This window comes from Tripterygium wilfordii, chromosome 8, assembly GCF_013401445.1.
Source record: "Tripterygium wilfordii isolate XIE 37 chromosome 8, ASM1340144v1, whole genome shotgun sequence".
NCBI classification, from domain to species: Eukaryota; Viridiplantae; Streptophyta; class Magnoliopsida; order Celastrales; family Celastraceae; genus Tripterygium; species Tripterygium wilfordii.
The window spans coordinates 4,425,221-4,448,477 of record NC_052239.1 but is presented as its reverse complement, the minus strand read 5'-3'; the positions used below and the strand labels follow the sequence as shown (position 1 = coordinate 4,448,477).

General features: G+C 37.7%; 2 protein-coding genes across 2 annotated transcripts; both read right to left on the bottom strand.

Moving 5' to 3' along the window:
- Positions 1-14,905: 14,905 nt before the first annotated feature.
- On the bottom strand, positions 14,906-15,331 carry LOC120003568. The gene has a single exon (XM_038852585.1). It carries the CDS (start codon positions 15,329-15,331, stop codon positions 14,906-14,908), a length of 426 nt encoding a protein of 141 aa, XP_038708513.1.
- A 3,744-nt stretch (positions 15,332-19,075) lies between these two features.
- LOC120004568 (myb family transcription factor EFM-like) lies at positions 19,076-21,481 on the bottom strand. Its single transcript, XM_038853932.1, has 5 exons — positions 21,153-21,481; positions 20,940-21,058; positions 20,701-20,845; positions 19,866-19,942; positions 19,076-19,474 (listed from the first exon to the last, which is right to left on the bottom strand). The coding sequence occupies exons 1-5, from the start codon at positions 21,331-21,333 to the stop codon at positions 19,385-19,387; spliced, it is 612 nt and encodes a 203-aa protein (XP_038709860.1). The 5' UTR covers positions 21,334-21,481; the 3' UTR covers positions 19,076-19,384.
- Positions 21,482-23,257: the final 1,776 nt, after the last annotated feature.

Here is a 23,257-nt window from a genome sequence, read left to right as displayed (position 1 = left end):
CCTAGCAGTGGGCAACCAATATAGGAAATGCCAATATTGGTTATGAAGCTAGGCCAACGACGCTAATACGATGATCCTCCTAGGCATTTCAGCTCTGAAATCAAACTTCTCGCATATCATAATACAGGCACAGGTGGTCAAGCCCATTGCTAGTATTAGGCAACCAACATGAGGTATGCCAGGACTGACAATGTAGCTTGACCATCAGACAAGAACGATTAACATCTCCTCCTATACTTACTTTACGATATTCATGATGACTTTCCCTCAGACAAAAACTATCTCACTCGGTATCTTTATTGTATTGGCGCCTGCACGGTGGCGCCACCATAACTAAGGCGTTGGCACACCCGAGCGCCAAGTCACAGCATGATCATTCCCCTACGGAGCATCATCCAATCCCGTTCACATCAACATCCGTGGACATGACAAGTACAATCCCCAGGTATGATCTTCAACCATACAACATCCATGCATTAATTGTTGCCTACACTACTATCCATACCTCGACCGACACGTGTTGCAGTCACTTCATATGTTTGATCGATACTTTTTATTGTAAGAAATACTTGCAACTCAATACCGACGGGTTTATCCCACTCGCAAGTGTATGTGTCGAAAGACAGTAAATGGTGAATGGGGTCGAATCCACGAAGACTGTATTAATTACCAACTCTAACTACAGACAATAGTGTAAAATAAGTATTAACTACTTCAAATAGCAACTAACAATAAAATTGAACTAAATATCAATGGATGAAAACTAGCTTGGGTTTGGCTTGCCAACTACCTCCACCTATGCACACAGCTTAATATGCAATCACACAATTTAAAAGTTTAACAATGTCAATTGAAAGGCCTTGGTCCAACTGCAGTCAATTAGATTTCCCTAAACAACGATCCTGACTTTGGTCCAGTTGCAAGATCTTTTCTTATCGAAGGAGTCTTGGTTGGTCTATCCTAAGAATTTCCTAAGACAAGCATAAGCACTACGAAATCAACAGTTGCACAATCTAGGATAATGGTCTATTACACAATCAATTATGTCCTATGTTCCCAAAACTTGGATCTTACGCAAGTTCTTGTTACTTCGTCAAACACCTGATCATGGTCATCCGAATATGTTTAACTAACAATTCCTAAAATTATGATGTTGATCAAGCATGCATAACAATAGGAAATAAGCAATCAATCCAGAGAACAAAAAATTAAACTTAGTCTGATTGTCAATTAAATCTGTGCACAAGGTCTATGGTAGAAGAATTACCAAACCCTAGGTAGAAAAGAGTTTAGCTACACATAATCATAGTAAAAACCATAAAGATAAACCATAAAGATACTCATTAACAATGTTCAAATCAATGGGAGAATTGAGATTTGCCGAAGCTTGATGTGCCTCCTCTCCTACTTCTTGCCGTCACTCTTTGTCCAAATTAGGTTTTTGTTTTCACCCACTGCAGCGTGTATTCTCCCCAGCCATGAGCCCCTTTATATAGCTCTAAAACCCTAAGTTGGCCCAGCTGTATTTGCCACATCAGCAACCTAAACGTGCAGACTAATTCCCGCGTTCTGCGGCCGCAATTGGTTGCAAAACAGGTTGCAAATTATGTCCAATGCCAGCTTTACCCTCCAGTAGTACCTGTTTATAAAATTACCAATATGGGCAGTATTTTGCACTAAACAACATAGAAAAATAATAACTTTAAGCCCAGAAATATAAGTGTATTTTATACCTAATACAATCCCCCAAACTTCAACCTTGCTTGTCCTAATGCAAGCAATCAAGAAAAAGTTTAAACCATTTAAGCATCATTTGAAAAACTTCAATCGAGAATTGGCATTACAAGTACCCTCTCATTATTTCAATGCAACGTTGACGTCCGGTAGAGAATTGCACAACCTAAAATCTGCTCACAACTACTTCAGTTTACACATTTATTTTCACACACCCTCACAGAGGTACACACATAATATATAAAAGAAAATTTTCACTCAAGTGTATAAGGGTAGTGTTTACTCTCTTATGAACTCATAACCTGCAGCCATATGCTTGTATGTCCACCAACCCTACGTCACACTAAAATTCTCATTCAATGAATCAAAAGGACTTTATTGAGGGCAAGAAATTTGGCTAAGGAAGGCTCAAAGATGCACAAAATAAATATAAATTGGATTCAAACTAAAGTTATCATAATCCAATCACAAGTAAGTTCAATGTAACAGGGAATAGCATAGGCTAGATAAAGGTACGGTTCAAACAAAACATGTGATGATCATGCCATATACCATAGAGTCTCAAACATAGGCATCCATCATAAGACTAATCCAAACTCCATCTAACCAACCAACATAATAGAATAACAAGAGCTTCCACTCCTCCAAACTAACAAGTCAGAGTATCACCAAAACTAATCAGATCATTGTTGGGTCTAAATTAACCTTACTAGCAAGTGTACTAGTCGGCTACTACAGCACAATGATAAGCAAGGGTCGAATCCACAGGGACGGTGTTATGTTTAATCCAAATGTATATTTGTATGTATATATGGACAATGCAATCAAAAGTAAAGTTCAACTCAAGATTGTTTGGTTTGGTAATTAAACTAAAACAAGCAAAGAACAAAGTGTTTTTGGTATTTTCTTAGAATAAGGATGCAACTAATGCAAAAGAGATGAGTTAACGAATATGAGATGAACACCAAGGCTTCGGAATCCCCCTTGGGGAATGACTTGGAATGACATAAATTCACACACATATTTGCTAATTCGGGCATAACGAATCCGTACCTAAGTCGGTTTTAGCGCACTTAAGCCAAATCTCCCTTAAATCGATTACTAGCCATCTTATTGGTCTAGGTCGGATATTCCTAAATACATTCTAGCCATCCTATTGGTCTAAACATGCATAGGAATTCATGAAGTTCTATGGAGATTAGGATTCATACAAATTGTCACCTAATTAAAGGGAGACACATTCATAATCAAATGTTTCAAGAAGCATAATCTACTTGACATATTATTGGCTAAGCAAATTCTCCAAACAATTTCATCCAAAAACCTAAAGTGTTGGCCAAACACCACAAGCATGAAGAAATTGCAATCAAACATAGAAACACAAGATTTATACCCAAATAAACTCATATATATGTAAATCAAGTCATAAACAAAGTCATCAAACCCAAGGCTTCATCCTAGCCTTGGCAAAGAGGTTTAGTTACACATAATGAGAGAAAAACACAAAAGGAGAGATGAGAAAATCATGAATAAACCCAATTAGTTGAGTAGATCCAAGTTGAGCTGAAGAATCTCTCCTCCTAGCTCCAAGAGTCGCCTCCCCCTCTGCTTTCGCTCCCCAGAAATTCTATTCTAGGTCTCAAAACTCCCGCAGCTCGGACAAATAGCGACTTAAAACACCCCAGAAAATTGCTTTTTGCGCCTAGGCGCGTTGTTTTCACGCCTAGGCTCACCACGCCTAGGCGCAATCCTAGGCGTGCACAACTTCAAATTCAAGTCCAACTCTCTGGACTGGGCGTGCAGGAGTGATCCTGGGCGTGCACAATTTGTGCGCCTAGGCGAGCAACGCCTAGGCGCACGTCTAGGCGCGTTACCCCTAGGCACATGATTCAAATGACCATAACTTCTCCATATGACCTCCGATTTGCATGATTTTAGATTCTACGGAAAGCTTGAGATGTCTAGTTTCCAATGCCTTTTGTTGTGGTCAATTCCAATAACGTGACAGAAAGTTAGGACTATTTGAACACACGAAGGTCGGTGGACATTTTCTTCAATTCAGCCCTTTTTCCGTCGCTTTTCATCCAAACCGCAATCAACCTATCAAAATACAAATCAACACATAAATACACTCATTATTTATCAAAAGAAAGCTTAAGAGGGGGATATTTCTACCAAAAACAATAGGTATTATCATACCTATCAAACACCCCACACTTAAACCTTACTTGTCCTCAAGTAAAACTAAACAAAGTACATCTACCAACTAACATCCTAACTCACTAACGCAGGAATCGCGATTGCATTTAGCATATGCAACAAGCCGTTAAACCCCTAGGTGTCCCTAGTGGAGGAGTTTTGTCTCCTGAGGGCTTACAAGAACGACACCCACAAACGTTTCAAGATAACTCAAATCAAACATATGGGAGGGAAATCACTAGAATCGAAACAATATACATCAATGCCATGCAATCAAAAAGATGTGGAGACCCCACACTTCATCCAAACATATACTCAATGAAGATTATCCGTCTACTCAATCACTTCGTCTACATTAAGTGCGTGCAAAGAAGAAATGTATAATTATTTGGCTTCCAAGAGTTCATAGGCGCCAAACATAGTCACATTCCAAGAATTCCAAGAACAGTCAAGTAGTAATACCAAGGCACTTTTATTTATATACATACTTCTCTTCTTCTTCTTATTATTATTATTATTTTTTTTAATTTTTTTTTACTAGGCCCGTGCAATGCTCACTCCTTTAAGCTTTCTAGTCAACCCATGTAACGAGTTCTCAACCAATGACTCCCAACCAATTGGTTTAGGGCATTATGTGATAAAGCACGCCTCGGATCAATCACTCGAGTTGAAAAGGCTTCGAAGTTAAGCTAGCCTAGTATGTTCATCATGATTGTCTTACCTTTTTACGTGAAACTCGAGTTGGTTAGACAAGAGCCCCGGTTACTCGGCAAGATCACAAGAGCGGAACATGCTTTTAATCATCATCAAATTTATTTTTTTTCATTTTTTTTAACATGCATGTAATTAACTAGTGCCAATAATATAACTAACACGGTGTTCTAGATCATCTTAGAGAAAGTCCACATCCAACATCTATTCACCCAAGTCATACCCCACAAGCACACATTCTCGTGCAGGTGAATTACAGTGATTGTGCAATAGAGTAGACGTCAAGTATAGAAGGATATGATGGGTTCCACAAACCAAGATTAGCTGCATTTCAATATAGCACTCAATTCAACAGAAAATTCCCATAAATATGCAAGATTCAAGCACTAAATTTTTTTTTTTTAAAATTTTAAATTTCTTTGTTTTTTTTTTTTAAATTCAGCTACTACAAAAATCATGTGAAATTTTGCACAAGATAATCCATATGCAGTCCACCACCCCACACTTTAAAGAATGCATTGTCCTCAATGCAAAACATTGTACTTTAAAGAATGCATTGTCCTCAATGCAAAACATAACAATGTAATAATGCACTAAAAAGAGGACAAGTTGAAACAATACAACCTGGGGGTTGGAGTTATGCATCGAGTGGATTGGGGTGCTGGCCTGGCCACAATTCTTCAATGTCTATATGCACCCTCCTCTTGTCTTCCGCTAGACGAGATCCACCACTTTGCAGTGGCTCAATAAATAGGGCACAAACATCCTTCTTTGATGTGCCCATCAAAAAGATTCTATCTCTAAATTCCTTTGGCCCTCTTGGTTGAAATTGTAGTTTTCCATGCCAATGGAAGAGATATTTTGAGTAGAGGGGAAGCTTCTTCAATGATCTTGCAATGTAGCTCTCCATGCTTTGTTGAAGCTTCCATTTTTTCTTTGTTGGCAAAATTTCCTCCAGGATTTGCATTATGGAAGCACTGAGATTTACATTAGGCTCCTCAACTCCAATAAAGTCAATGAATTGTGCTTCAAATGGTGATAGCACCTGATTGTGGAGTGTGTTATCCTCATGCCTCTCTACAAAGTTATCACATTCTTCCTCCACCTTATCATCATACTTGTTCTCCAAATCTTCAGCTTTCAAATTTTTTTCAAAATCGACAAGAGCTTTCTCTTCTATATCTTGCTCAACCCATGTAGGTCCACTAATTTCTTGTTCGATTGAAACTATCTCACATTCTGCAGCTGATGGAGAATTTTTTGATTCTTCTAAATCCATGCCCTCCTTCATTGGTGGTTCCATCTCCGAAAGTGAAGTGAGAAGCATTATCTCATACTCCTCTTCATCCACATAATTATACTCAACTTTTCCTCTAAGCTCCAACTCTTTGCCACTGCTTAATGTAACTGCTTGAGTTGTCTCACATATACATTCCCCCTCACTTGTTTTCATCATAGGTTGGTAAAGTTGATTCTTGCTTGATACCATCCTATGTGTTGACTCTTCTAAAGTTTGGGTACTCGCATTTAAGGAATCGAGTATGTCATCCAAAGATGACTCATGTCTTTGCTCAAGCGGTGGTGGTGAAGCCCATTGACACATCTCCTCTCTACAAGCTTGAGTGTTTGCTTTCAACTTTTGGGTACTCGTAACCAATGCATTTAGTACGTCTTGTAGAGATGAGTCTTGTGCTTGCTCAAGCAATGGTGGTGGTGCTGCTTGTGTAGGAACAAATTGCTGCTGGTAGTTGTTCCATAGGAATTGAGGTCGTTCACACCTTCCAGAGTTATAAGTGTTGGAGAAGGAGTTGCATGGTGGATATGGGGCATGGTTTGCAGGAGTTGTCCTTGCATTATATCCTTGCAAATATAAGCTCGACCCATAAAAACCTGCTCCCTGATAAGCACATGGTGGAGGATATTCCATCTCGAAGCATATGCCAACAAAAGCAAAATTAGTTAACAAATATTATGTACAAGTATTATGTACAAACAAAGGAAAAGAAAAAAAAATTATGGACAAATAATAAAAATGGATCAAACGTAAGCTACCATCCCCGGCAACGGCGCCATAAACTTGTTGGGTCTAAATTAACCTTACTAGCAAGTGTACTAGTCGGCTACTACAGCACAATGATAAGCAAGGGTCGAATCCACAGGGACGGTGTTATGTTTAATCCAAATGTATATTTGTATGTATATATGGACAATGCAATCAAAAGTAAAGTTCAACTCAAGATTGTTTGGTTTGGTAATTAAACTAAAACAAGCAAAGAACAAAGTGTTTTTGGTATTTTCTTAGAATAAGGATGCAACTAATGCAAAAGAGATGAGTTAACGAATATGAGATGAACACCAAGGCTTCGGAATCCCCCTTGGGGAATGACTTGGAATGACATAAATTCACACACATATTTGCTAATTCGGGCATAACGAATCCGTACCTAAGTCGGTTTTAGCGCACTTAAGCCAAATCTCCCTTAAATCGATTACTAGCCATCTTATTGGTCTAGGTCGGATATTCCTAAATACATTCTAGCCATCCTATTGGTCTAAACATGCATAGGAATTCATGAAGTTCTATGGAGATTAGGATTCATACAAATTGTCACCTAATTAAAGGGAGACACATTCATAATCAAGTGTTTCAAGAAGCATAATCTACTTGACATATTATTGGCTAAGCAAATTCTCCAAACAATTTCATCCAAAAACCTAAAGTGTTGGCCAAACACCACAAGCATGAAGAAATTGCAATCAAACATAGAAACACAAGATTTATACCCAAATAAACTCATATATATGTAAATCAAGTCATAAACAAAGTCATCAAACCCAAGGCTTCATCCTAGCCTTGGCAAAGAGGTTTAGTTACACATAATGAGAGAAAAACACAAAAGGAGAGATGAGAAAATCATGAATAAACCCAATTAGTTGAGTAGATCCAAGTTGAGCTGAAGAATCTCTCCTCCTAGCTCCAAGAGTCACCTCCCCCTCTGCTTTCGCTCCCCAGAAATTCTATTCTAGGTCTCAAAACTCCCGCAACTCGGACAAATAGCGACTTAAAACACCCCAGAAAATTGCTTTTTGCGCCTAGGCGCGTTGTTTTCACGCCTAGGCTCACCACGCCTAGGCACACGCCTAGGCGCACGCCTAGGCGCCATCCTAGGCGTGCACAACTTCAAATTTAAGTCGAACTCTCTGGACTGGGCGTGCACAATTTGTGCGCCTAGGCGAGCCACGCCTAGGCGCACGCCTAGGCGCGTTACCCCTAGGCACATGATTCAAATGACCATAACTTCTCCATATGACCTCCGATTTGCATGATTTTAGATTCTACGGAAAGCTTGAGATGTCTAGTTTCCAATGACTTTTGTTGCCCTCAATTCCAATAACGTGACAGAAAGTTATGACTATTTGAACACACGAAGGTCGGTGGACATTTTCTTCAATTCAGCCCTTTTTCCGTCGCTTTTCATCCAAACCGCAATCAACCTATCAAAATACAAATCAACACATAAATACACTCATTATTTATCAAAAGAAAGCTTAAGAGGGGGATATTTCTACCAAAAACAATAGGTATTATCATACCTATCAATCATCAACATATCAACCAAATAAAATCAGGGCAAGGAGGTCCCGTCACGAATCAAATCAAACATCTCCCTCTGTTGAGTTTCAAATCTCTGCTTTTTACACGCGCGCTCCTTCTTCCTCTTTGAACCTCTAGTAACCATAGATAGATCTTGAATCACGAGCAAACCTTATTAGAATTTTTTTCTTGAGAGACTTCAGCTTCTCTCTTTTTTCTTTTTCTTTTTTTTTTTTAATTGGCTGCTTCAGATTTGAGTCTCTAATTTTTGTGTTAGTTTCAGGTAGCACTTAGGTCACAAAAAGGTTACAAATTCCTCATAACTCTGTTTATACACTTCTCTTAATATGCAGACCTGCCTCCCTTCAACACCACACTTAAACTCCTCCTCACCTTATCAATCACCTCAAACCATAGCCTCATGATGGATTCTATTTTTTTATGACTTATGACACATACATAACACATCACAAAGATGGGAAGGTGTATTGCAAAAGAAGAATATTCATTCAAGGGAATGGGAATAGAGGTAAGGTTCAAGGTAGGCCAAAATTGACAAAGAATGCCTTCATCACTTTTAAAGAACCAAAAACATAGTATTTACTTCAGATGGTCTAATGCAAGTTCTAGCTATACAAAGTCATAAAATTCATAGCACACAAAATTTCTGCAGGCTCCTCACAAGCTAATTGGTGATGCAAATAATATGTAAACTAAGCAGACATTCATTGCAAAAGATCATGCAAAGAATCACACCATCAGTCTCAAAAGCACTTCATAACAATTAAGCACAAGTACGCCAATTCTCTTCTCAAAACAATTTCAAAAACTTATTCAAAAATTTTCAGAAAATTTTCGACAAAAGCAAATTCCCTCTCCCCCAAACTTGAAGTTGACATTGTCCTCAATGTTTAAAAAGAAAACAAAAAGAAAATTTGCTATGACAAAAAGAAAGAACAAAATTAAGTGATGGGAAGGAAGAGAGACTTAGCTGATTTAAGTGGTCAAAATTGTGCTCCTCTTCCACATGGGTTACCTCCCATGAAGTGCTAAATTTATTGTCTTCAGCTGGACATAGTCTTGGACTCTGTCAAAGATCAATAGAGTGGAGATATACCACTTCATCCACAGGAACTTGTACATTCTCCCAATAAGGCGTCACTCGATGGCCATTAACCTTGAATGTTTGATCAGAATCTTGATATTTTAACTTTAATGGACCATGAGGTAACACAGCTTGTATCACATACGAGCCATGCCACTTTGATTTGAGCTTTCCCAGAAAAAGTTTCAAACGAGATTTATACACTAGCACCTTCTGCCCAACAGAAATTTTTTTCCGCACAAGCTTCTTGTCATTGTACCTCTTGGCTCGCTCCTTAGATAACTTTGCATTCTCATAGGCCTCATGCCGCAATTCTTCAAGCTCGTTTAGTTGCAAGCGACACCTATCTCCAGCTTTGACAACATCTTTCATATGTGGATTAAATCGCCTTTGTGCCTCTCTAGTGGGCTTTGCATCATTCTCCAATAAAATCTAGTGCATACACCTAGTTGGGCTAATCCCCTTTATGTCAGTGATGGTCCACCCAAGAGCTGTCTTATGCTTCCTCAAAATTCGGATAAACTTTTCTTCCTCACCCAGACTTAGATTGGCAGCTACTATCACCGGTACAGTGTTGTTATCACCCAAGTAAATGTACTTCAAGTGACTAGGTAACTGCTTCAGCTCCAAATTAGGTGCTTTAATTGTTGAGGGAACAAGAGATGCATTAGTAGGCATCAGTTGCTCAAAAGGAGGAGTAGTCTTACCACCATAGGACCGGTTCAATTGGAATGCTTGGATAGCCTCATCTATTCGGTCATCATTCTCCAAAACTCCTTCAGAAATTGTGTTCTCATTCAAACCATACGCCACCACTGCTTCAACTAGATCAATAATGGTAACCTGAGACACCCCACTCGCAAGATCATGTGTAGTATGAACATTAAAACAATCACTATGATCATTATGAGATTTAAGAGCATCAAACACACGAAATTCCAATTCTTTGTCATTCACCTGCATAGTTACAGTCCCCTTTTTCACACTAATATTCATGTCGGCAGTAACCATAAAAGGTCGTCCAAGAATGATAGGTAAAGATGAGGATCTAGGACTATCCTCCATATCCAACACAACAAAATCAGTAGGCAAGATTAAATCATTCACAGTTACCAAGACATCTTCTAAAATCCCTTTAGGTCTTTTGACACTACGGTCAGCCAACTGCAAAATTATAGAAGTCTCTTGGAGCTCTCCCAACCCAAGTTTTTCATAGACAGAATAAGGCAACAAATTAATACTTGCCCCTAAGTCTAACAGTGCCTTTTCAAAAAATTGATTTCCCACTTTACATGGTATGGTAAAATTACCAGGATCTTTAAGCTTTGGTGGGAGTTTATTTAACAACACAGCACTAACTTCTTCTTTCAAAGCAATTTTTTCATGAGCAGCAAATTTTCTCTTTTGAGTGCAACATTCTTTAAGAAATTTAGCGTAAGAAGGAATTTGTTTAATAGCATCATGTAGTGGAATATTAATTTCAACCTTACGCAAATTCTCAAAAATATCCAATGCTTTAGAATCAGTTTTCTTTTTGGCAAACCTTTGCGGGAAAGGTGGAGGATCTCTTTCCCATTCCTGTGTCTCCACTAGTACAGTTTTACGGCCTGTTTGAACCCTATCTGTGGCTTTACTGCAGTTTGTAGTCTCTGTTTGCAGCTGCTCTGTCTTGTGAATTTGCTTGCCACTTCGGAGAGTTGTTACAGCTTTCTATTGCTCTGGTTGCCCAATTGGGTTCTTCAAGGGCTGTGAAGATAATTCTCCATTCTTTCTCTCACTCATCTCCTTGGCCATTTGTCCCATTTGAGTCTCCAATTTTTGAATAGCTTGAGTTGTTTGTTGCATGAATTGCATCATTGTGGTCTCCAAGTCACTCCTCCTTGTTGGTTGCTGCGCAGGAGCTACTATTTCAGCCATATTTTGTTCATTCCTCCATGAGAAATTTGGGTGATTATGCCAAGGATAAGCCTGATTTCTCATGTTGAAATTTCCTTGCCCCAAGTAATTGGCTTGTTCTTGGTCCGTCATAGATGTCAATGGACAAGCTTCAGTCACATGATTATTATTTGAACAAATAGCGCAAATAGTGACTGACTTTGGTGGCACAGGAGCTTTCACATTCATTCCCTTCATAGCTTCAACAATCATATCAATTTTTCGATTGATATTTCCCATCTCAGTTTGTACCATAGTGCCGGTACTGACTTCGTACATGCCTTGCTTCTTTGTTGAGCTTCTACCCCGTATAGAAAATTGTTGAGAGTCTTCGCTCAAGTCTTCGAATAGCTCCATCGCTTCCTCACTACTTTTCCTCATTAACACTCCATTACAAGCTGAATCAACCTTCATCCTATTAATTTCATTCAACCCTTCATAGAAGTGCAGCACAACATCATCCTTATGCAAATTATGAGTTGGGCAACGAGTCAAGCGACTTTTGAAAATTTTGAATTTCTCGCACCAGCTGCTTGGTTCTATGGGCTGGAAAAAATTCCCTTAAGAATTTGGTAGTCATTTGCTCCCATGTGCCAATAGTACCTGCTTCAATAGAGTTGTACCACATCTTTGCTCCTCCTCTAAGAGTGAATGGGAAGAGTACCAATTTCAGATTATCAGTGGATATCCCTATCATGTGTTGAGTTCGACAAAGATCGGTAAAATCCTTCAGGTGTTGATGTGGATCTTCATCAAACGCCCCTCATAATATGGTACATAATTCAGCAATTGGGGTGATAAGCTGACATTAGCTGCTCCAGTAGGTTGATATGTAATACATGATGGCTGGGCAATGTTCTGCGGGATGTATCTATTCATCATAGGTATACGCGCATTACCCTCAGCATTCCCAGCGCCACCAGCAACTTGAATCTCTCGATTAGGTGGATTTTCAGTCATGTTTCTTTGCCTCAAAGCTCTAGCAGTTCTTTCAATTTCTGAATCAAATTCTTCTAATGGCTGATGTTGAGAACGAGTGTTGACCATGCAATTTAAGAGACAATTCTGGACCTGCACAAGAAATTTTTTTTTTTTAGTAAGTTTCAGTAGGATAAATAAACTAAATAAATAAATACACAATACTATCGTAAGAAACAACCGATAATGAACTTAACAGTCCTCGGCAACGGCGCCAAAAACTTGATCGATACTTTTTATTGTAAAAAATACTTGCAACTCAATACCGATGGGTTTATCTCACTCGCAAGTGTACGTGCCGAAAGACAGTAAATGATGAATGGGGTCGAATCCACGAAGACTGTATTAATTACCAACTCTAACTACTGACAATAGTGTAAAATAAGTATTAACTACTTCAAATAGCAACTAACAATAAAATTGAACTAAATATCAATGGATGAAAACTAGCTTGGGTTTGGCTTGCCAACTACCTCCACCTATGCACACAGCTTAATATGCAATCACACAATTTAAAAGTTTAACAATGTCAATTGAAAGGCCTTGGTCCAGCTGCATTCAATTAGATTTCCCTAAACAACGATCTTGACTTTGGTCCAGTTGCAAGATCTTTTCTTATCAAAGGAGTCTTGGTTCGTCTATCCTAAGAATTTCCTAAGACAAGCATAAGCACTATGAAATCGACAGTTGCACAATCTAGGATAATGGTCTATTACCCAATCAATTATGTCCTATGTTCCCAAAACTTGGATCTTACGTAAGTTCTTGTTACTTCGTCAAACACCTGGTCATGGTTAGCCGAATATGTTTAACTAACAATTCCTAAAATTATGATGTTGATCAAGCATGCATAACAATAGGAAATAAGCAATCAATCCAGATAACAAAGAATTAAACTTAGTCTGATTGTCAATTAAATCTGTGCACAAGGTCTATGGTAGAAGAATTACCAAACCCTAGCTAGAAAAGAATTTAGCCACACATAATCATGGTAAAAACCATAAAGATACTCATTAACAATGTTCAAATCAATGGGAGAATTGAGATTTGCCGATGCTTGATGTGCCTCCTCTCCTACTTCTTGCGTCACTCTTTGTCCAAATTAGGTTTTTGTTTTCACCCACTGCAGCGTGTATTCTCCCCAGCACATGAGCCCCTTTATATAGCTCTAAAACCCTAAGTTGGCCCAGCTGTATTTGCCACATCAGCAACTTAAACGTGCAGACTAATTCCCGCGTTCTGCAGCCGCAATAGGTTACAAAACAGGTTGCAAATTTTGTCCAATGCCAGCTTTACCCTCTAGTAGTACCTGTTTATAAAAATACCAATATGGGCAGTATTTTGCACTAAACAACATAGAAAAATAATAACTTTAAGCCCAGAAAAATAGGTGTATTTTACACCTAACAATGTCCTAACATTCTTACCTTACTTTTCGGCTACCAACCCTGACATCATCGAGATATATACTTGAGTTTCATACACCTACACCATGTAGTCCTATCCAATAGGACACAAGTGGGCAACACAACTTCTGAGGCCAGTCCTCACTCTCATATAAATATTCTTCTCCTACCTTGAAGAGGAGGATCGATTCTCGAACATTGCAAACTAGAAACCTAAATTCTCTGACCCCTCACTAAAGATACTCAGACAAACACTTAGATCATCGTCGGTCTTCCACCTCCGACCATTACTGACTTGATCGTCAGAGCCTCTACGATCGACCCCAGTTCGGTCCAAGAGCTTTCACAATCTCTCTTGATGTGTTGTTTGTAGGATTCAAAGTTGCAGACGAGTCTCCACAAATCAAAAGTTGACTTTTCAACGATTGTAGAATTTGCCCCTACACACGCTACATTAAAACTCTCGTAGATGGGGGTACTAGCAAAGCCCAAATAGACTTCCATAACTGAGAATGACTATTAGAGTTGCTTCCAGATGAGGAAGCCAAACTCCTTTGCCTAATCTCCATGGACCTATGATAGCCACTTTTAATTGAAAATTGCCCGTTTGTAGTACCTAACCAATATAGAGTATCACTAATAGACCGCGAACCCATTGGCTGCTTCAATATCATCTGAGCTTCCTCTTGATCAAAAATATGTTCAATTAACGTGATATTCCACCACCCAACATCCCAATCTATCAAAGAGTGGACTAAAGAATTGATATGAAATCCAAGCTCCATTGCCTTGCTGCCAAGAATGATAGGTTTGGGAAGCCAACAATCCTTCCAAATTTGCACCTTATATCCATTCCCTATACGCCATTTGAGCCCATCCTTCAATAAACTTCTAGCATCCAACAAACTTGACCAAAGATAAGAGGAATGCCGACCCTTCTCAACCATTAAAAAATCAACATTGCGATAATATTTAACTCTCAGAACTCTGTTGGATAATGATTCAGGATTGTTAATAATCCTCCACCCTTGTTTCGCAAGTAAGGCTTCATTAAATGATTCAAAATGTCTAAAACCCATCCCCATCCTCTAGCTTCTGACAACACATTTTAGCCCAAGAAAGCCAACAATGAGGATTATTTTTCGCATTACTTCCCTACCAGACCTGCCTCAACAGTTTATCCATATCATTACACAGACTTTGCGGAAATTTAAAGAGCTGCATGGCATAATTAGGAATTGCTTAAAGTACAGCCTTAACAAAGACTTCTTTGCCAGCTTGTGAGAGGTTTCGATGTGACCAACTCGAAATTTTCTTCTGAATTCTTTCCAATAAATATGAAAAGGCATTTCTTTTAGATCTGCCAACAATAGCAGGTAACCCCAGATAACGATCAAACCTTTGAGCCTCAACAACACCAATTAGAGACATTAAATTAACTCGAAGATGAACTGGAGTAAATCTACCAAAATAGATACTGGTCTTACTATTGTTTATAAGCTGACCTGAGACCCTTCCATATGAATCCAAAATTTTTTGGATACAACACCAATCTCCTTCACTAGCTTGACAAAAAAGTAGACTGTCATCAGCAAAAAGCAAGTGGAAAACCCGTAACCGACCTCTACCAAAAGGTATCCCACGGAAAAAATTCATTTCATGAGCCATATGTAAATTTTTACCAAAGCTTCAGAACAAATCGCAAAAAGTAAAGGAGAGAGAGGATCATCTTGCCTACTACCCCTTGTAGGCAGAATCATATCGGAAGGAACATCATTAACCACCACCTTATACGACTGTAGATATACATTGAAAAATCCAATCCTGCCATTGTCTTGAGAAGCCCATTCACTACCATATAATTTGTTCTACTACGTCGAAGCAAACTCTGACGTAACCGGAAGTTGAAAACTCAAGGAGTTTTGTAAAAGAATCAAGATTCTTATTAAAGGCAAAGTAAAAACTGTGTCTACAAAATCCACCTAACGACATATATATATATGAATAAGAAACCTAATAAGTATAGAAAACCGAATACTACTTGGAAACAAATAAAGAAATTCAAAAGAAACTAAAACTCCTCCGTAAACAGGGAAAACGTCACTTTCCGGTCTTGATTAGAACTCTTGAATCGGGTTACACCCGACTTCCCTAGCTGGATTTCAATTCAGTCCTTAAAAAGATATTATGGGCCTCATAACTCCAAGCGGATCAAAAGTTACGGCCACTTTTAGATTTACCGTTAAAATGCTAAACTGAACTTCGTTTCTTAAACTTTCGACGCTCCAAACAATCCAAAAACTTATTCGCAATGACGTCCACGTCAAACTCATAGCATGTAGTGCCTCATATGCTACAATCACATTGTCAGTAATTAGCCTCCCTTTTAATGAACGTCGACTGGTTCCCATGGACAATCTTATTCAAAATAGAACCAAGCCGTGTAGCCAGAATTTTTGATATGATCTTATACGATACATTACACAAGTTAATTAGACGATATTCAGTAACTCTTACAGCATCAACTTTTTTGGGAATCAAAACTATAGAAGTACTGTTCAACTCAGCATCCATACAACACGAAGTAAATAAATGTTTGACGGCCTCAAATACATCTTCCCCCACAGTTGTCCAGTGATGTTGAAAAAAACCAGCCAAAAATCCATCTGGACCGGGAGCTTTATTCGGATTAATACCTTGAACTGCCGCCCAAACCTCCTCTTTGGTCACCTGACTACAGAACATGGCATTCATGTCTGAGTTCACAACTGGAACTAATGGATCCAGAAAGGCAAAATCATCATGAACCTGATTAGAAGAGAAAAGACTAGAAAAATAATCATAAAAAGCCGTTCATACTCCCTCCTCAGAATCACAAACACTCCCATGATCATCAATAATTTGGTCAATACGATTACACCTCCTTCGCTGTTTCATACTTCTATGAAAGAAACTAGTATTTTTGTCCCCTTCTTTAAGCCAATGTTGTTTACTCTGATTTTTTAGTCTCCTCTCTTCCTCGTCCTGTGCACAATCAATCTCATGACGAACTTTGGCAATCTCCTCTTGAACTGCTGCTCTCCCGCGATAAAAATGCATTGAATTAAACTCACAAAAATTCCTTAAAAGATTTATCTAACTTTTGAAAAAAAAAAAAATTGTTTGACATGAGGTAATATTACCCTGTAATTCCTCTATTTTGTTAAATATTACGTTGATTATTAATTTACAAATTTGTACACTGAAATACAATAATTAATTATTGATGTGATATTATAAAGAATTCTCTACTTTGTTAATCAGTGATAAAAGTTGAATTATCTATAATTCTTACTCAAAAAGTTGTGAGTTGTTTTGAAATTTGGATATGATTTGGACTTTTTTATATAAATATTTAAATAGACAAATAAGAATTAAAATAGCAAAAAATGTGGGATAAAAGATTTGGAAGTTTAGAAGGGAAAAAACAACTTAATTGTCTTCTACTTTTATATATATAGATAGATAGGTATAACACCTTAATGATTTTTGATCGGTTATTTTATATTCGTCATATACAATCTATGATCTCAAAAAGATAACAAAAAATGTTGAATTACGTTCTATAAATCTTTTATCTTCACCTTTATTTTACGAATATTTACGTTTAAATTGTGAAGTTGCCGGTATACGTGAACAAGTTATATTTTTTACAATATTTCTTAGATATATTATCTCGTGTTTAATTTATAGTCTTCTTCTGTGTTTAACTTTTAGTTGTTTATTTCATTGCATATCTATATTTTTGTTTCATTCTAAGCTAAGTTGAAGCATATATTTATGTTATTGTTCAGAAAGCCCATATACTGCATGTCTGCTTGTCTATTTGCCTTCGTATGGCATGAAAGGACAAGTGAATTGAGCAGAGGTTTAGGCACCAATAAACACAAATAACATAAGGGTCGTGTGCACTAAACTTAGTCTTGGATGGCAGAAGATATACCATGTATCGAAAATATATTAGACAATAAAGAAATTTATAATCATATGGTACATATTCTAGAAAAAGAACAAAAAATCTTAGTATGCTCAGTAATTGTCTAAATAGTTTAACTGATATAGTACTAAATATATTTCAAATAAGTCAATTTCAGGCCCAAAACTAATACGCGTGAGAGCATCCACATTAGGGCTCTCCAAAATCCCTCTCTAAATTGGGTCCCACACCTGCCACATGCATTTTTCTTCTCTTCATATCTTCTATGAATGGAACCCCCATAATTACTCTTCTATAAATTGGGTCCCACACCTGCCACAATCATATGCGATTGCGAACATCAATTGTTGGGTTATTGGTATTTTCTAATTTAAAACATTTCATTCTGTGTAGATAAGTGGAGTTATGGTTGTTTTGGCATCAATCATAGCAACACTATGTGGTAAAAGTTGTAAAATTAATTCTTATGAAATCTTATAAATGGCAAGAAGTGATATAGGGTTTGATGCTTTGCTGTCATATTGTTCTTTTTTGATGTGAATATTTGCCTACTTGTTTCTCTCTTTTCACTAACAATTTTGCTATTGTTGCTTTTGTATTTGAAATGACAGATTTAATGATTCTTGTTTACTGTTGCAGTTGTAATATTGCGTCCCATTCACCTCATTGAAGTTCCTACATCCTTTATGGTAAGTAATTTTAAATATTCTGTTGTGATCACTGTCATATATATTCCCAGTTCCCCATTTTGAAGATGGTTCACTGACTGTTTTAATTCAGTTTACTTCTAATCAGTGGATATCAATTCAAGTGCATTGTGCTAAGGTTCCCCACTTGCTAATTGATGACAGAGGCAATGTTTAACATTTGTTTTTAATTCAAATCCGCCGACGATGTTGAACATACCATACTTCAAAGTTCTGTTCAAGAAAAGAAGCGGGTGGTAGAGAAAAGTTTGTGTGTATGTTTGGGGATGGTGGTAATCAACAAACAACATATGCAAAACAGAACATAGTTTGGACACGTGTCTGAGCAGTGTCGGTGTCCGACAAGGACATGTTCTAAAAAGTGTCCATCCTTCCTAGGATGGGGGTAATCAACAAATAATATATGCAAAACACATCAACGACCTGCTGCAAGAGGGGTATCACTTGCTATCTGTGATATATATGAGACTGTGAACTCATATCCCCAATTCCCCATTTGGAATATGCTTTCGCCGACTGTTTTAATTCGGTTTACTTCTCCTAACCAGTGGATATCAATTTTAAGTGGATTGTGTAAGTTTCCTCACTTGCTAATTGATGACAGAGGCAATGTTTAACAACTGGTTTTTTTAATTCAAATCCGCCAACCATGTTCAACTTACCATACTTCAAGTTCTGTTCAAGAAAAGTAGGGGGGTGATGGAGAAAAGTTGATGTGTGTATGTTTGTGGATCGGGGTAATAAACAAATAACATATGCAAAACATGACACAGTTTGGACACGTGTCCGAGCAGTATCGGTGTCCGACACGGACACGTCGCCATTTTAGAAGTGATTGTGCTTCCTAGGATGGGGGTAATCAACAAATAACATATGCAAAAACACATCAATGACATGATGCAAGAGGGTTTGTGAAGCCTTATCACTTGCTATCTGGTGCACCACTCTCTGCATTTTTGCCTTCACAACCTTGCATGTTATGACCAGCCCCAGAGAACCTCAGAAAAGCATGACACCATTATGTTGGTGTAGAAACTTTCACAGATCCACTCTGTTTGAATGTCCTTGGGGAGATTTAACTGGATTCTCACTTGGTTGTGATGCCCTTCGGCTTTGGAGACGGTATCTCTGAATTAAGACAAAAGGATCATTAAGCATTTTTACTCTCCAGGAATATTAGTCCGAAAATTTGATCTCTAGAAATCAGAAAACTTTAAATAGTACCATGGGAATAGGAGATTAACAAAGTTTTTAGTGACTAAGGTTGACATTTTTTTCCAGCACTCCATAAATTAGTGAAAATCAAGATCTTGGTTTACCACCATTAGGACATGATATATATATATATATGTCTCTGTGTGTGTGTGTGATATGGTATGAAGCAGCAGTTCAAGCTATCAAACATAGCGAGTATATATATATATATATACATGCATTTATAATTGGCAAATAACCAAGCTGTCATTACTTCAAATGAATTGCATATTAAAAATGAATAGCTAGGAATCGAAATTTCGACCTGCAGATGGCTTTTTACTTGATCCGTACTCAGGCCTTCAGCTTCCATCAAAATTTTAATCTCACTAGGAGTTGCCACTGCAAGTAGCAGAATTTAGTCATATAAAATATAAATGATAAAATACAATTAATTCGAGATAGAAAAATATAAAGACTCTGTTTGGTTTAGCAATTGCAGACCTCCTTTTGTGATTGTGTATAAGCATGTAAAATAAGTAAGGGGCATTTGGTTGCTAATCCAATGTTGTGAGTGTGAGGTGAGCTTGAGGCGAGTGTGAGGTGAGTATGAGATGCGTGTGAGATGAACATTATCATGTTTGATATGAAATGAAGAGAGAGCATGAGTGTTAGAATTTTAATTGTACAATTTTCATATTACCCAATTTTTTGTACATAAAAATAAGAACAGATTAATTTAATGGTTCTGATTACTTTTAATAAGAGCTATAATAGTCTTTTGAGTATCAAACTCATTCTTCCTTGTGGAGATTAGCCAATCTCACAATTTTAGTGTGATTGACTAATCTCTATAACTATAAGGAGAGAATGTAGGTGAAATGAGTTTGTGATTTCACCCTCCCAAACTCAACCAAACGAGGGAATGAGTGATTCTCAGCCTCGGCTCGCCTAATTCCCCCTTCAAAATGCTAATCAAATGCCCCCGGTAGTGCAGTTGCATCGTGCTCTTTGAAGCACGATTATGTTTGATTATCTTGATTGCTTTTTCATATTCACAATCGCAGTTGCAAGGCTGTTCGGCTAAATTTTTAATTGCAGGTTTCAAATCCAATGATTGAAGCAGCAATGAAAACCGTGGGAAGATTTTAAATATTCACCTTCAGGGCCTCCAAGGATTTCTACAGATCTGACAAAATGATTATGAAGTTCAGAGGTCCAGCATCTTCTATTATTTTTCCCCGTTGGGTCGGTGAGCGGCTTGGGACGATAATCAGCTCTCAATCTTTTTGTCCCTTTGGCACTCTAGATTCACAAAAACATGTCCAATTAACAATTAATCCAATCAAAAAGAATTAAGAATTTGAAGGAATTTGTTTTGGTTTCTTGTGTTCGTTACCTCTGTTGTGTTAGAGTTCATTCTCTGCTTCTTTTCCAAACGCCCTATTTCTTGTTCTCCTGATGCAGATGATTTAGTTGCCTTCACTTTTGCTATTTCTTCTCTTAATGTTTCAACCGCTGTGAGCCCCAAAAATCAAGAAAAAACAGTGAACTGATCGTCAAAATCGTAACCGGAAAACGGGGGAAAAAAGAAGAAAGAAAAATGGCTGACCATCCATTAGTAGCAGCATGCATTGAGGGAAAAGGTCTTTGGCAACCTCAACCCATTTCATTTCTAACTCATGCTGGTGAAGATGAAAATCTAAGAACTCGAGTTTATCGTCAATATCGTCGATGTTCTCCAGATCCTGTAACAAACTGGATATTGATTTGGGCACATAAGATGGCTTCATAGTGCTTGTGCTAAAGATCTGAAATCCCTCTACAAAATATTCTCTGTTTACACAAAAAATGCGAAGTTATATAAGACTCCGTGTGATCCTTATCATCACTGACTCTTATTGAGTTTTTTTCCTTAATTCCCTTTTCTTTTTGGGTAATATTTGTTTGTCAAGAACTGGCAATTCAGGCTACGAAGCTGGATACAGAAACAAAGTCGCTGTATTTTTTCCCTTTATTTTTTCTCCTACAGATATATTCTCGTCTTTGTTGACTCATATTTTAATTTATTTTTTTTGTCTCTTTTCACTATGGCATGGGGTTGGTGGATGAGTAAGACGAGGCATTAATGGATTACACTGATTTAAATATTATTCTACAATCTTTAGTGAGTTTAGCATATTGAACAAACCTGAATTATAATGCATGTGGATATGTAGGCATTACATGAAACCCACTGAAAATTTTCTTATTAGTACGTAGATTCTGAACAAGAATATACATATATATATATACATATATATATATACGTACATATATATATATATATATATATATATATATATATATATATATATATATTTGTTCATTTACTGTAAATGCACATTGCACACCCGCATTGCGCGCGGGCTGTGTTACCAACTTTGGTCACTTGCAAAGGTACTCATACGTGGAAAGTAATTGAAGTCGAAGAAATCATATAAAAATCATGTACATAATTCATAAAATCGGTATAACAAATTCAAATCCTCAATTTCTTCTTAGTAGGCCACATACCAATCCCTAATAAACATAATAATGAAAGGACCACATACTGATCCATATGAAACATAACAATTAATGAAAGTGTTGGGAGTTGTTAGGACTATGGACCACACACATCTCCACATTTGAATAATATTTTCCGCTTTGAGCCTAAGCCTGCACGGATTTGTTCTTGGGTTTTCCCCAACAGACCTTATTCCAATGGAGATAGTCCATACTTTATATACTAATCATCTTCCCATGTTTAACCAATGTGTTTTTTTTTTGTTCGCACACAACAATCCTCCCCTCGACAAAGGACCACAGTGCCTCCCCAACGATATTCACCTGTCCATCTTCCTCACTTAGGAAGGGTCTTGCTTAACCGAGGTCAACAACTCCACCCCACGTGTTGGAGGCACACGCATTACATGAAGGTTCAGAGTGTCACCAGCCTCGTGCAAACATGAACACAAATCCATCGCGAGCTAACAAGGCACCACCTTTGTGAAGCCATCCGAGAATTCATCCACATGGCTAAGTTTGGGGCCCGGCTTCTATACCAGTTGTTAGGACTATGGACCTCACACATCTCCACATTGGAATAATATTGTCCGCTTTAGGCTTAAACCCGCACGGGTTTATTCTTGGGCTTTCTCCAAAATGCGTTATTCCAATGGAGATAGTCCATACTTTATATACTCAATCATCTTCCCATGTTTAACCAATGTGATTTTTTTTTTGTTCGCACACAACAGAAAGTATCGCTCAAAACCATAAAATTTGCTACTGAATTCACTTTCAAAGCATCTCAAGTACTAACATCAATTCATGAATGATAGTCACCCGCACGTTGAGCGGATGGATTTACATTTAAAAGTGAAACTTTAAAGTAACTATTGATTAAAAGTGAAACTTTAAAGTACATGCGTCCTTCATAAACTCAAATCCTCTACCGATTGATGACCAAAACCTCGAACCAAACCCAGAGAATAGAAGAAATGTCGAATCAATTTGCACCATGGTGGATTCAAACACAAGATTTCCAGTTTACAATTTGTCCTCCTCCCTCCCTTACCATGGACTACCCTTCTTCAGGTGACAAAGCAAATAAGATAAGGATTTGTGTGATTAAATATAATATAAAATTAGTAGACTTAATGATCTTGAAATTTGTACTTAAATATCACGCAA

What these genes read in the sequence shown, in the direction of transcription:
- LOC120004568 (XM_038853932.1), bottom strand. Translation starts at nt 21,333, where the DNA reads ATGAAGCCATCTTATGTGCCCAAATCAATATCCAGTTTGTTACAGGAT. An exon ending in AATCCTTGGAGGCCCTGAAG is followed by an intron (nt 19,943 to 20,700) that starts GTGAATATTTAA and finishes TGCTACTTGCAG; the next exon opens with TGGCAACTCCTAGTGAGATT. An exon ending in AAGTAAAAAGCCATCTGCAG is followed by an intron (nt 19,475 to 19,865) that starts GTCGAAATTTCG and finishes GTCTTAATTCAG; the next exon opens with AGATACCGTCTCCAAAGCCG.
- LOC120003568 (XM_038852585.1), bottom strand. Translation starts at nt 15,331, where the DNA reads ATGGCTCATGAAATGAATTTTTTCCGTGGGATACCTTTTGGTAGAGGT.